General features: G+C 35.0%; 2 protein-coding genes across 7 annotated transcripts in view; one reads left to right on the forward strand and one right to left on the reverse strand.

Moving 5' to 3' along the window:
• epb41l4a (erythrocyte membrane protein band 4.1 like 4A) overlaps positions 1–2,047 on the reverse strand; it is a 65,482-nt gene extending 63,435 nt beyond the window's left edge. Inside the window, exon 1 of one of the 2 annotated variants that reach the window (XM_056261571.1) lies at positions 1,586–2,047. In XM_056261571.1, the coding sequence (XP_056117546.1) occupies positions 1,586–1,684 (99 nt within the window). In that variant the 5' untranslated portion in view covers positions 1,685–2,047. The remainder of the gene's footprint in view (positions 1–1,585) is intronic. The other variant, XM_056261570.1, reaches the window with a different exon arrangement.
• A 2,116-nt stretch (positions 2,048–4,163) lies between these two features.
• apc (APC regulator of WNT signaling pathway) overlaps positions 4,164–14,763 on the forward strand; it is a 41,062-nt gene continuing 30,462 nt past the window's right edge. Inside the window, exons 1-4 of one of the 5 annotated variants that reach the window (XM_056261556.1) lie at positions 4,164–4,379; positions 5,195–5,234; positions 11,057–11,138; positions 12,959–13,111. In XM_056261556.1, the coding sequence (XP_056117531.1) occupies positions 12,977–13,111 (135 nt within the window). In that variant the 5' untranslated portion in view covers positions 4,164–4,379; positions 5,195–5,234; positions 11,057–11,138; positions 12,959–12,976. Of the gene's footprint in view, positions 4,380–5,194; positions 5,235–8,685; positions 8,791–9,075; positions 9,095–11,056; positions 11,139–12,958; positions 13,112–14,763 lie in introns of those variants that run through there. The other 4 variants (XM_056261554.1, XM_056261557.1, XM_056261555.1 and 1 more) reach the window with 4 other exon arrangements.

Below are 14,763 nucleotides of genomic sequence, written 5' to 3' on the forward strand. Positions count from 1 at the left end.
CGAAGGTATGGAAATACATATGTTGACAGGCAGCCAGGACAGCGTATCATTGCATTCGGACCGAATGTAATGATTGGACGAATATTTTTTTGGTCCTGTGACTTCCACAGAAGATATATGTATGTACACGTTTTAATATTTAGATGACTTCTATGATTGATTGCTATAAGGATTTGAAGAGAGTTTCAACCAGTATAACAGAAAGTGTTTATTAAACAAATTGCCTATACCTTTAATGGAGGGTGACAAGCATTACAGGCAGCTGGACACTTTCATCAACTTTTATCTCAGACTCTGTTCCTGTGGTTTGTAATGACCATGATGACCTACATGCCTGGCAATGTGCAACAAACTAATAAAACCTCTGATTAAAAGCATTCTGACCCCTTCACAAAGTCGTTTTTACCTCCTCTCTGTAGATATCAGCTAAAAGCTACAAAAATGTGTTGTGCAGATGATGTTCAAACTCAAAACACTCATTTTTCCTCATGTACTGTCCATTAAAGACGTGCTAAAGATCCTCCTGCTCTGCTGTCCATTAACAATTTAGAGCAAACGGCAATATGATATCTGATGTCACTCTGTTCAGAGTCAAACATGCTGCATGTGAACGTATACAAACTCAACCCATTTGTCCTGTATTAACTAACACCCTGGTTGAAATATGTCAGAGAAAAATGAGACTAACTTAACTTATCAAACTGACTGCACAACAGAACCACATGTCTACCATTATGCATTGCCAGGCAAATAAAGTAAAATACGATCTATAATGTCTAAGAGACGTTACTCAGGATAAGTCAAAGAGCTGAAACAGGGATTAGTGCATGAATTAGAAGAGCTGTGTCTGAAAATAATATGGTAAAACAATGCTATCATGTCCACAAATCTATGATACTTCACAGTTCACTTACAGGTTTAATATTTAATAATATTCAATATATATATATATATAACTGCATATCAACATGTATGTATTTAACATTTTACAAAACCATGCAGTAAGGACCAGCTATATAATTAGGCCGTTCTCATTGTGTTTAACCAGATCATCTGGTTACTGTAATCTGGTTAACAGTGTGCTGAGCTCATGTGTTCTGGGTGTGGACCACACCAGTATTACATATGGAAACAGAAACTCTTCAAAATCATCTAATTGTATCATATGTTGCTTTGGAACTACTACTATTATTTAACTAACATATGCGATCATCATACTTTATAATATCCATTATATTACTGCAAATCACTCTTAAAAATAAAGTTTCCACAAGGTTTTTTTTTAACAGTGATGCCATAGAGGAACCATTTTTGATTCCACAAAAAACCGTTCAGAGAACAGTTCTTAAAATATTTTTTTCTTAGTGCAAAGAACATTAGCATAATCTAAAGAACCTTGTTCCACTATCAAGAACCTTTCGTGGAACGTAAGGTTCTTCATGGAATCATCAATGCCAATAAAGAGTGTAGTAGTTATTTTATGTTTGTATTGGAATAAAGGAAAACACAGTGTATTGGCTCTCTGGATCAGTATAGTTCATCTTTTGAGCATCTAGAAATAAGTCCTTGTGAAAGCATCTCCTACCTTTATTCCCTGCTGTTGAGTGGTTAAAATCAGCTTGGACTCATCCAGCAGCAGAACCTCACAGTAAAACTCCTCTTGGACTGAACAGAAACAACTCATCTTGAACTAGACAGAAGATCCCAGCCGAACAGCCTACAGAAAGCTCTCTTCTGTCGGAATGTTACAATCCATCAGGAGGAGATGTCAGCTCGTGTCCTCCTTTGTTACATCTTATCCTCTTCATTCTTCATGTGTGCACCATCCAAATGTCCCATCTGAACTCATATGATGAATAAACTGTTGAGTGTAAAGGGTGGTCGCGGTCCTGAAAGTGAGTCCCGAGGCTTTCGGCCGGTTTCGGGCCTGTAGATGACTCTATCTGGAGCTGTCGGGCTGGATTGATCAAAGTGTCCCATCAAAATCTCCTGATTCACCGAACGTGTTTCACTGGGATTCATGCTGTGTGTTGCCAAGCAGCCCGAGCGGCTGTTCATGTGTGTGACTCCTCCCACACACACACACACACACACACACACACACACACACACACACACACACTGAGTGGAGCAAGACTGTCCTGCCACCTGTTGGAAACTCAGCGCATCCTCTCATCTCGTTATCCTGTTTCTTTCTCTTTCTTTCTTTCTTTCTTTCTTTCTTTCTTTCTTTCTTTCTTTCTTTCTTTCTTTCTTTCTTTCTTTCTTTTTTTCAATTTATTTAAATATATTTAGGCTATATTTAATAACCAGCATATTATTTAATTTACATTTCCTCAAATACTGTTGTATTTAATAAATACAATCAGGGATGTAGTGGAGGCTAAACACACGTAAACGCCGTTTACGCACCTCCCAATATTCCGAAATAGCGTTTACCCACCTCCAAAGTGCGTTTATCCACCTCTAAATTGCGTTTATCCACCTCTAAATAGCTATAAATTAAGCTTATGTCGTTTTAGTTTCATATTGTTAATTATTAGTTAGTTTCTTAGGTTGTTAAACCTAAGACGAACTCTTTCATATTGCGCTGCATTACTGTCAGTGTTGTTGACTATTAGGCCTACTGACGGTGAGGTTGCGCTGTTGACGCTCGCGCAGCCTCTCGAGGAGAAATCTACACAAATGAGCGCACACACACACTCAGTTAACAACATACTGCCTATAAAAAATCTTAATGTGGAGTTTTTATATTTTTAACATATGGTAAGCAACCTCAATTATTTTTCCTGAACACCATCACGATTGAAAATGTGACATTGATTTCCTACAACAGTTCAATAAACAGTTAAAATTAAGTCACTTACATTTTAGATGCAATATTGGCTGTTTTTGTTCTGTTTCAGCAGCGAAAATAGTTCCAAACAAAAATCACAGCAGAACCACGGCGCATCTCACAGGAACACTCAACCTGTTTTCATTACTGAATGATTCAGCATTTTGAACGAATCGATTGAGTCAAAGATTCAATGACCCATTCATAAACATCTGTCTCAATCTTGAATGAATCAGCCGTTTGAACAAATCGTTTGAATCATGAATGAATCAATGACTCACTCATTAAGACGGTCGCCTGCCGCCACCTACTGGCGGTTTCGTGTTATGTTTAAAAGTAGATCATTCTTTCCAACGTTTCTTATTTGTAAATTTAAATCAATTTCATAACATTATTTTATGCAATTGTAATTTTTCAGTGTAAATGATTTAATTTGATCAGCCCTGTAGTGTCTTATTATTCGAAATAATTGAATTTATTGATCAAATTTAGGAATTTAAAATGAAAGATGAAGCATACATTTAATAATATTGGGGAGAGGATGCCCTTTAAAGGTGCAAATATTACAATATGCCGATTTAAATATCAAAGCTAATTGAACACTGATGAGAATGTTGTTTCAGAATAAAAAAAAAATAAAAAAATAAAAAAAAAATCCTGACGAGAAACTTTTTTACTCGGACAAGTGAATGACAGATTTACTTGTCCTAAGGTCAGGACAAGCGTATGAAAAGGCTTAATGTCGAGCCCTGCCTAATAGCAATGTCATCAGGACATCAGAATACACATACGCAGTGGCCCACCTTACCGGGTGACCACGTCGTGGTCCACCAGAATTTATAGTTTACCCACCTCTTTTTTTACCACTGCACCTCTGAATACAATGTAAATGAAATATTGTTTATTATAATTCATAATTCAATTATAAGGAGTAATAATATAATAATTAAATAGATCTAAATTTTATATTTATTAATTTGTACGAACATTAAATAAAATAAAAACATTCCATTGCATTTCCAGGTAAATATATAAAAGTAACTGCAATTATTTCGACTTTTGTAACATATCAGGCTCTTTCAAGCAGTGCAGGATTCAAAATGTGTCTGTATTTTTGTTAAATGTCTTTTGCTGAGGAAAGTAATGCAAATTAATTTACTACAATGATTATATTATTATTAATGATACAATATTATTATATAAAAGAATATTATTATTATTATCATCCACATGTCTACAAATTATTGAAGAGATTAAAGCAATTCTTTAACCTGCCGCATGGTGTCGTTGTGAGCACACAGCTCACTGCGCATGCTCAAAGTCTGACTCCACTAACAATATGGCGAAGCGTCGCGGCGACTGGAGCTGCTGAGCAGAAAATCACTCACACAAAAGAAGAAAAAGTTTCAAACAAACAAATGATATAATCAGCGAACAGAGTAATATCCGTGTATAGGGCTCTAACAATATGAATTCACGGGATCTATTCCGACCTTGGCGATAAACTCGAGTTATTTACTGGAAGAGGCGAATGTTTGTGCAGGTAAGACTTTAACCAGCTTCAGTAATATTTATATAAACACAATAATAAGCTCTGATACACAATCATGTACAGAAATATATGTTAATAAGGCGTTGGTTAAGTTTATAAAATCATAAAAGTGTGCTGTTAAAACAAGTAACGTTAGTGCTTTATAAAGCTGAGCCTGAAGAAGTGTGTATTTATAAGTAATTATGTGTGAAGAGTTTATAGACCACTGCAGTGATGTGAAAACTCATCCATCAGTATTGACGTTTACATTGATACGTTTTTATTCATATCTGTATATTGTGTATTTTACTGCTCTACAATGTTTAACAACTTGTCTTTGAAAGTTTACTCTATAACGTTACTTTACTAATGTTATTTTTTGTACTTGTACTAATAAACTCTCTAATGGTATTGTACTCTAATATTATGCTACTTTATATTATTTTATATAAATTGTTTAAATTATACCATTTTTTTTCTCAACATAAATGTACATGTACCTTTCTCTACACAAATCATTATTCTATATTTTTCCTCTAATTTGCCTACAAATTTTTTCCATTTCATCACTAGGAAGATACCATGTTAACTTTTCTCTACTAAACTCTATTAGTACCGCAATAAACTCTAGACTGGTATTGTACTAATAATCTCCTACACTTCACAGACTTTTATTTTCCTCTATAAATTCTGCTCTAATAATCTGCTTTAACAAAGTCTATTGTTCCTCTAATTCTACTCTTTTAATCCAAATTGCACTGTAATAAACTGCTCAAACTCTAATAAACTACTATGAACTCTCTGATAAACTCTATTCTTCTTTGCAGGAGTCCAGTAGTGGATCTGTGCTGCAACCCTTGGCAGACGGTGAGGAAAACATATTTTTTTTAAATCACTGTGCTATGATGGTCTTTGAGTGACACAGAGTTGAGATGAAGAAAAGTGCAGTTATTTTTACCACTCCGCTGCTGAAGCGTAATCGAGTTGTTTTGCTTTGACGGAGCCTTTGAATGTGGTTTGACATTGTTTCAGCTGTTGTTGTCATATCTGAGCGGTTAAGATCTTTCATGGGAAATCTAGAAGTGACATTGTGCCTAATCACAAGCTATCCAGGCAGCTTTAATATTTCAATTTTATGTTAGTGTGTTGTTTAGTAATTATATTGGATACTTGGGGGGGAAATGACTTCATTGTGAGGAGTATTGTACAGCGTTGGATTCTGTTGCTTGTTTTTTTTTTCTTGAAAGCTTAAATCCTCATTTATTGTATTTTTATTTTACATGGAAAAAAGTAAAATACAGAAAGTAGTAAGTACTAATACTGATGTCTCTATTACATGGATTTTTCATATGATTACATGAATTTTATAGGGGTGTGTAACGATACCCTCATGTCCCGATTCGATACATCACAATACTGAACTCACGATACGATATTATTGCGATACTCCAAGACGTGATGACACTGTAGATTAAAATGGTAAATTTGGTATTGCATTGGGTGTGTAAATGAATAGGCTTGGACTTGTGCTGGAAACCCAATGAACAGGACAATAGTGACACCAGAATAAAAAATATTCATGATTTTGAATCATGAATATTACAGAATTATTTTAGACTGAAATGCTGCACTCTGTCACTGACTAGATATTTAAAATAATGTTGGCAACTTTTTACTGGTAACATAAGACATTAGGCATTATCAGGAGCCACAAATATCCCCCCATTGCATTATTTTACATTATATTCAACATTATATAGTAGTTTAATGTAGTACTACTGACACTAAAACTCTGTAAACTTGAATTTTTTCACACACACTAATTTTCATTTTGGGTGAAATACACAATACGTTGTCACTATCCACGGTACATATTGTTGCAGTTTTGTATTGCGATATATTGTGAAATGCGATATATTGTTACACCCCTAGAATTTTAGCTATTAATTCTAGCCATTCAACAAGAATAATTGAAGCCTATCATTTTTAACATTTTTTTAATTTAATTGAACATCTTCACATAAACCCATTGTAATAAATGTCACATTTAGCTGTGCTTTTAATATATCAGGGCTCAATGCTAAGGTTTATTTCCCACTCGTCCAGTCAGGCCGGTTTTGATTTTTACCTGCCCTGCATAAATTATAAATTGAATAAGTAAATATTTGTAGCCAAATAATGCATTTTGGGGAACTATTCCTTTAAGTTTGCATTAGTGTTCCTTCTGCAGGCCTAATTTTTATCCGTTAAAACTAAACTGGAGTCGTAAAAAATGTTTTACGTTTTATTGACGATCTTGTGAATTCTTGTTGAGGGTTAAATGGACAAAGTAAGTTAGCTGAATCTTTACTTTCATGTGCACAAGACCTTATCTAGTTAATAATTTATAATATTTAATCTAGTTTTGAAGTGAGCAAACGTGAAGTGAGTCACAGATTTTGGCCTGTTTGGTGTGTTTTACAATATTTTGTGCAAAGTTGCATTCAAATTACTTTTAGTGAGTGTCTCTTACAGAGCTTAATATGTTATTTTTTCCAGAAAAGTGGTGGATTTTGGTTGAACACCAAACAAAAAGAGTATGTAGTGAAATATGTGTGTAACTGCATTTATATCCTACATAGTGAATATTTGAGGCACTAAATGAACATTGAAGTTTTTGTTTTAAACGGCACAAAACATTAGCCTTTCCCCTTCTGTTTGAAATGTTTTCCCACACCAGGAAGAAAAAGTGTGGACAGTTTCCCATTAAATTGCACCACAAGAGAGGGCTGACCAACAAGAGTCTCTCTGCCAACGTCCATTTTTCAGCTCTCAAAGACCGAAAGCTCATTTACATGAAAAAAACACTTCCAGCGTGTATAAAGAAAGCCATGGAAGTGTCCGTGTTATCTATTCACCGCCTCAGTTTGAGAAAGCAAATCACAGCCATTTATAGAGCATGATTTATTATTCACAAAGGCTTATTCAGGAACTCTTGAGACTGTAATTGCAATGATAAAGTTGTACAGTAGCAGCAAACACACAATGGTGGACATTAACACCAGTGTAACGAAATGGTACAGATTATGAGCCAAGTTAACGTGTTGTTTAAGACAGAGATTGATGCACTGAATTTGAACATGATGTATGTGGCTAGTTTAGTTTGAATACAGTTGGGTTTGTTTCATTGAATGTACACGAGGCAGACCGTTTTCTGGCCATCAGCCATATACAAAAGCTTTTATTCCCTTCACATTTTGGAGCAAATGTTATGTATACATTGTGTTTTGGCTTCGAAATATCTGTGGAAGGAAAAATCGTGTCTATTGCCCTTTTTTCATGAAACATGAGCAGAACGAATTACTGTATAAATCATACGTAAAACCATTTGTACGCCATTTGTGCCAAATGGATTGATGAGCAGTTTACACAGATTCGTTCTGCTCGTGTTTCATGAATAAGGTCCATTATTGTGCAAGCAACTGGTCATTGTGTATTTTGTGATGGAAATATTGCATACTTTTGGAAGATTTTGGAAGTATTTGAACCACTTGTGTAGTATTTGAAAGCTGGTTTGGATAAAAGCATCTATTGTGAGTAAATGATTATGTCTATGCAGTGTCAGAAAGAGTCTTACATAGGCTTATATATATATTATATTTGTAGAGATACTGTTACTGTTTACTTCTGCATCTTGCATGGAAAATGTAATTGGATGAAGTGCTTGTATTGATCAATCGGAAGTCGGTTTGGATAAAATATCTACTAAATTAATAAATGTAGATTACATGTAATTGTATTGATTCAAATATTAAATGTAATATTTATCAAATTAAATGTGTAACTAACTTATTCAATTCATTTAATACAATTATATAATTATTCATTGCATATATTCTAAAATACATGCACATAATTACATTTCATACTATAATGTCTAAAGTTGTTTATCAGCCATTAAATCAGGCTTTTATTTGTACATATATAATTTTGCGCTTTTTCAGATGCAGTTAGAGAGATGTTGGTTTCGATTTGATTTCGAAAGTTGGTATAGCCTAGATTTCAATTGCATCTGTCAGTTTGATGTCTTTAATGCATTGAACATGCATCTTCTATATGGTCCGGTTTAGGCTGCCATATTGATCCGTTTATTATAAATCAGGTCATGTGACCTTCAGACATTATGACCCATCTCTGCATCTCCAGTATGTATGCCCGGGGCTTCACCGCTTCCCCCCACGAGAGCTTTTAAACCCAGTCAAGGGAAGCAGCTGTACAGTGGGGCAGAAATCTGGCCAGCCACTGCACCAACACCGGCCTGGGCTGGCCGGCGTCTGATTGGCCGAGCCCTCGCCCATGTGACTCGGTGCTGGCTGGATGCTCTCCGGCAACTGACATAGTTGATGGGTTGCTGGGATGGAGGCTGTCACTGGTGCAGAATGGGGTAAGTCTCCGTTTAACGCCCTAATCTCTTGATGCGAACGCACAGATGTGTGGTCTTGTTTTCCAGCTATTCAGTGTGGAGGAAATAATAGTGCGTTTGTGCGGTATAGCAAGGCGGTGCCGATAAACCCTTTTGTCTCGACGGCTGGTTATTGAGAGGGTGTGGGGGGATGTGCATAGATTCGGATTCTGGCTTTATCATCGGGACGCTTTAAAAGCCTCTTTTGTGCTGTGCAGGGACAGATGCGCGAGCAGGCTGGTCATTTCCAGTGATCTCGGCTGTGGACACGGATTCCACAGTAAATGTAAGCGATAATTGCCCCTGTCAAGATGGAGGGCTGTTGCAAGAGAGGGTTTTTCTGATTTAGCTGGCGATGCCTGAACAAAGCAGACGTTTAATGGTGGATTTGTTGTCAGCTCTTCAGTATAAAACACGGGTCGGTTCTCGGTTTGGCAGGTTAGATGATGGTGCGTGTGAGATGATGATCACTGTGTCTTTGTGCGTGGAGGGAAGGGCACCTCTTGCAGTTGTCTGCAGGGAATTTTGTATCTTGCATTGCTGGTGAAGAGGTGACTGCTTTAATGCATCATAAGCGTTGCATGCACAACTGCACCTCTGGTGAATAAATGCAGAAAAATGCACAGTTGCAATAGTGAAATAATGCGCTTTATTTATGGCATTAAAGACGTGTGAAGGTGCAAACAAATGTGATACAGATTTGAGGAAAGTGCTGAAATATTAATGAGTCTTTCTTCTTTCCACTCCTCCCTGTTTCCTTTTGATTCTGTCTCGAGACCTCAAGGCTTTTTGCTGAATAGATGTCGACCATTTTGCTGTGTCTACACGCCAAGAGAGCTTTGCTTCAGAGATTCAGATTTATAAATGTATAAAAAAAATGGCATTTTCATGATTCTTCTATAAATAACAACTACTAAATTGTAAAGCTTCACTTAGGATTGTTCAGCATCATTTTTTTGTACTATACATTTGTTTACCTTTAATGACCTTTTATTACCTTTAAAAGTGCAAGTGTTTGGTTTTTCACTAAATGTGTGTCATCAGATGTGTGTCAGCAGATTTGTGTGGCAATCGGACTCACCCTGCCCTCATAACAGCTCAAAGCATGTGTAACGTGCTGTTGGCATTAAATCATACGCTTCATGTTGTTTTATAATAGCAAGAAGATCTTGATGTAATTATTTGGATTATGCAGACCAAAGATGATATGCTTTAGAATGATTCACACATACAAATTCTATATTTTTGTCTGCGTTTCATGACCTTCACATCAGAAATATGTGATCTGTAAGGAAATGCCAAATAGGGGTATCTTCGCTTTATTGATATATTCGGCTTCATATTGGCCGTGGATGCCCTGGAAACAGTGGCAGAATCCGTGGCACAGTCACATTGATTGGACACAGCTGCAAATGATCCCTGACACATTGTCGGGCTGCTTGTAATGTAGGCTGTTGGTGCTGGTTAATGTAAAACCAGGGCAAAGCATAATATGGTGAAAGTGGAATGGAAGGAATTCAATTTATAGTGCATTGTGAAATTGTCATGATACCAGCTTGTGACGTATTCCTATAAGGCAAGTCGCTTTGGTTTTGTTTGGCTTTTTTTTTTTTGCTCTGGGAAATTTGGTATTTTGGCAGAAACTGTTTTTGAAGGCAAATGGAGCAAAAGGTAGTGATTTGAAGTATTACAGTGTAATGTGTGCATCATCCTGCAGCATTTCAATAATTTGATGGGCATTCATAACATGTTTTCTTTTGCATGCAATATGCTCTCTTTTTTTTGTCCTTTTCCCTCTTTCTGTATTTTGAAAATGTTGTTTACCTCACAAGCCATCAATATTCCTAATGCTGAGAATATAATTGGGTATTTTGGCAGAAACTGTTTTTGAAGGCAAATGCACAAAGCCGTACTGCTCATATAAGTTACTAGTGATTTGATGCTAAGTATTAAAGTGATTTTCATCCTGCAGTGTTGCATGATTCCTCAAATCATGTGTGTTGGTGAGCATATTTACCATAAAACAGGTTCTTCATTAAGTCATCTAGTTATTTGGTACGATTGCACACATTATTATGTTTTATTATCAGTAGTCCAGAGAGCAAGCAGGCTGAACAGGGTTTGCCGCTGTTCTTTAGCATGTCAGTGGTAATTTAGTGGCGATGTGGTGATAGATTTTTCCACATGGTTGATCAGGCCTACACTTCAGGACGGAGATAAAAATAGAAACTTTCGCTTTGTCTTTCAGAACTGTTTGCTTGACCGGGCTCACTGCAAGGGTAAAAAATGGCCCAGAGGCATCGGCTCTGCCATCCACATACACACGTGAGGCACGTGTGTTATAGTTCTTTATGAGTGTCATGACATGGTCATTGACTACATGGCAAACATCAGAGTTCAGAGGATGATGCTCACTCATGATTGACACATGACACTGATGGTCTTTTACAGACCTCACACAAGAGGAAGCCCTCTGGGCAACACTTATACATTTACTAAGCCTCATGTTTATGTGGGCTTTCCCCCCCCCTTTTCACTAGATATTAAAAGATGTATGTTATAGTATAGCTGTATTGTCCAGTGAAGTAATGCTAGAGTATGTTTGGCATATTCACAGACTTGCTCAGATAAAATGCTATGAAAAATATAAATATATGTATGAAATACAAATATTTACATGATATACTGTGTATATATATATATACATATATATATATATATATATAGATATATATATGTGTGTGTGTGTGTGTATGTGTGTGTATATATATATATATATATATACAGAATATATATATATATATATATATTAGGGCTGTCAAAAGATTAATCTCGATTAACCGCATCCAAAATAAAAGTTTGTGTTTACATAATATATGTGTGTACTGTGTATAATTATTTTGTATATAAATGCACACACGTATATATTTCAGTAAAATATGTTATTTATGTATAAAATGTTTATATTTATATATAAAATATACATTATATATAGGCTACATTCAGTCTATATACAGTATATACATGCAAATATTCCTTAAATACACATGCATGTGTGGGTATTTATGTATTAAAAATAATTATACACAGTACACACACATATAGTATGTAAACACAAACATTTATTTTGAATGCGATTAATCGTGATTAATTGTTTGACAGCCCTAATATATATATATATATATATATACATATACACACATACATACATATATATATATATATATATATATATATACATACACATACATATATATGTATGTGTGTATGTATGTATGTATGTATGTGTATATATATATATATATATATATATTAGGGCTGTCAAATGATTAATCGTGATTAATCACATCCAAAATAAAAGTTTTTTTTACATAATATATGTGGGTGCATTGTGTATAATTATTTTATATATATAAATACACACACATGCTTGTATATATTTAAGAAATATTTTCATGTATATACTGTATATAGATTTATATATAATTTATATTATATATAAATATAAATATTTTATATATAAATTATATTTTTTTCTTAAATATACATGCATGTGTGTGTATTTATATATATACAAAATAATTATACACAGTGCACCCACATATATTATGTAAAAAAAACTTTTATTTTGGATGTGATTAATCGTGATTAATCATTTGACAGCCCTAATATATATATTTATGTGTATACATATATTCTATATATATATATATATATATATATATGTGTTTATATGTTGTTTTTAAAGCATTTTTAGCACACATCTGCAAAAAGGTCAAATATGCAGCAAACTAAAGCTATAATTACTTCTGCTTTACCAAAATCCAAACGAGCAAAGGATATAATTCCACAATGCATATAAAACAGCCTTTTGAATTCCTATATTTTAAACAAAGAATAGCAATATTGTTTTATTGTGATCCATATTATGTTATATCACCATGTAAATGCTGATTCTGCAGTTATGTGTTGCTTATTTCCTTTGTTCAGTTATTTTTTCACTAATATATTGGTTAAATCAATTGATCTGCAGATATTTTGCTCCTTTGGGTCAATTTGTATTTCTGTCACAAATGATCAATCAATTTTGGCGTCAGTCATATTAATCGAGCACCACATGTGATTGTTCCTCCGTTCTTGGATGTTGTAGGTCAAGAGATAGTCCAAGATGGCTGCAGCATCTTATGATCAGCTGCTGAAGCAAGTGGAGGCACTAAAGATGGAGAACTGCAACCTTAGACAAGAGCTCGAGGACAACTCCAACCACCTCACCAAACTAGAGACTGAGGCGTCTAATATGAAGGTACAGTGTCTTTTATGATATCATATAAGAGCCTAACCATGTTCTTGACCACATGACATCAAAACCAGGTCTTTTTACCCACTTAACTTATGTTTCTTGACTCATAGAGCGCTTCAGTGATGATTTATTTTTGTGTTAAGTTTACCGAATCAAAAAAGTGCGCTTTTAAAACAAGTAGCACTTTATAAAACTGAGCCTGAAGACGTGCCTATTTATAAGTATGAATTATAAGTATAGTATTATGTGTGAAGTTTATAGACCAGCAGTGATGTATTGACATTTGCATTGATTTGTTTTTATTCATGTCTGTATATTTTACTGCTCCGTGTTTACAGTTACTTCTGCTTGACCAATATCCAAAGGAGCAAAGGATATAATTGTATACTTTAAATAAAACAGCTTTTTGAATTACTGTATTTTAAACAAAGAATATCAATATTGGTTTATTGTGATATATAGACCAACCCATAAATTAGCATCAGCCTGGTCTCCTTGACAAAAACCCAATGGAAAAGTCCATTGGGTTTTTGTACCAATAAAAAGTTTGATTCTTATTTTGTTCATCATGATAATCTTCATAAATTAATACAACTTTCATGAATTTTTCAGCATAAATATAATCAGCCGAAGTAAAAAGCTAAAGTAAGCTGTAAACAAAAATTACACCACAGTCGCATGACTTCAGTGTCACCTTCACTAATCTTCTCACAGCTCTTATGGCCTTTATTTAAAAAAATATTTTCCCTGAAAGTTTGAGTTAGAACAGCTATTATAAACTGTAAAAGAAGACTAGTAAGTAGATTAGTTTAGGCTAATGTCCTCAACAACCTCTGTAGTCCAACCATTTAGCCTCTTGTTAGCAAGTAAAAGCTTAAAAAAATTCAATAGAGTATTACTGATGTTTTTGTCACAGAATAAAACGTTAGAATATCTTGAACTCGTGCCAACCACACACAGACCTTATTTCAGGCATTTAACCAAAAACCCATTGACTTCAGGATGTTGTGCTAAATGCTTATTTGCAATCTGGGTTTAGCCTATAAAAACACATCATCCCTCAGCAATCTATTGTGCTAAATGTATTGGTTATTCTGGAGAATGAAAAATAATTTCAGAATCTTTCATTGTCATGCAATAACTAGCAGTGAAAAATTGTGTAGCTAGTTTGTTAAAACCTACAACATTCTGAAGAGAGAGTCCTAGTAAGCTAGAACAGGAACAACTAGACCTCTGTACATTTTCCTCCTACCTTTTCAATGTCAATTTCAGTTCAACCTCAAAGGGTTTGTACTTAAACGCCTCAGCGACTCATTTTGTCATCCAAATGCTGTATGGTTGGGCTTGCTTTTAATGTCGCAGGCTTTCAAGACTTAAAATGTCATCCTCCGCCACTGATTTGCCACTAAGTACTCTTTCTTCTAGCAGCTTCTGACACCAAAGGCAGTATTCTCAGGCACTTCTTTGAGTCGAGCTTTTGAAGTGGAAGCGGCAGCCTGTTAGGTGGACATTAAGAAATTGGATGTGACCTGGCAGTTTCTTGGGAAGGAAAAGAAAAAGGTTTTTGAAAGAACTTCAGGCCCAAAATGAATGTGGTGAGACAATAAAAGTTGGCTTATGTGGAAGTTTTAAAGCGAGCCTGTCCACCCGGATTG

This window comes from Rhinichthys klamathensis, unplaced genomic scaffold (assembly GCF_029890125.1).
Source record: "Rhinichthys klamathensis goyatoka isolate OS25496 unplaced genomic scaffold, OSU_Roscu_1.1 h1tg000183l_1, whole genome shotgun sequence".
Classification (NCBI taxonomy): domain Eukaryota; kingdom Metazoa; phylum Chordata; class Actinopteri; order Cypriniformes; family Leuciscidae; genus Rhinichthys; species Rhinichthys klamathensis.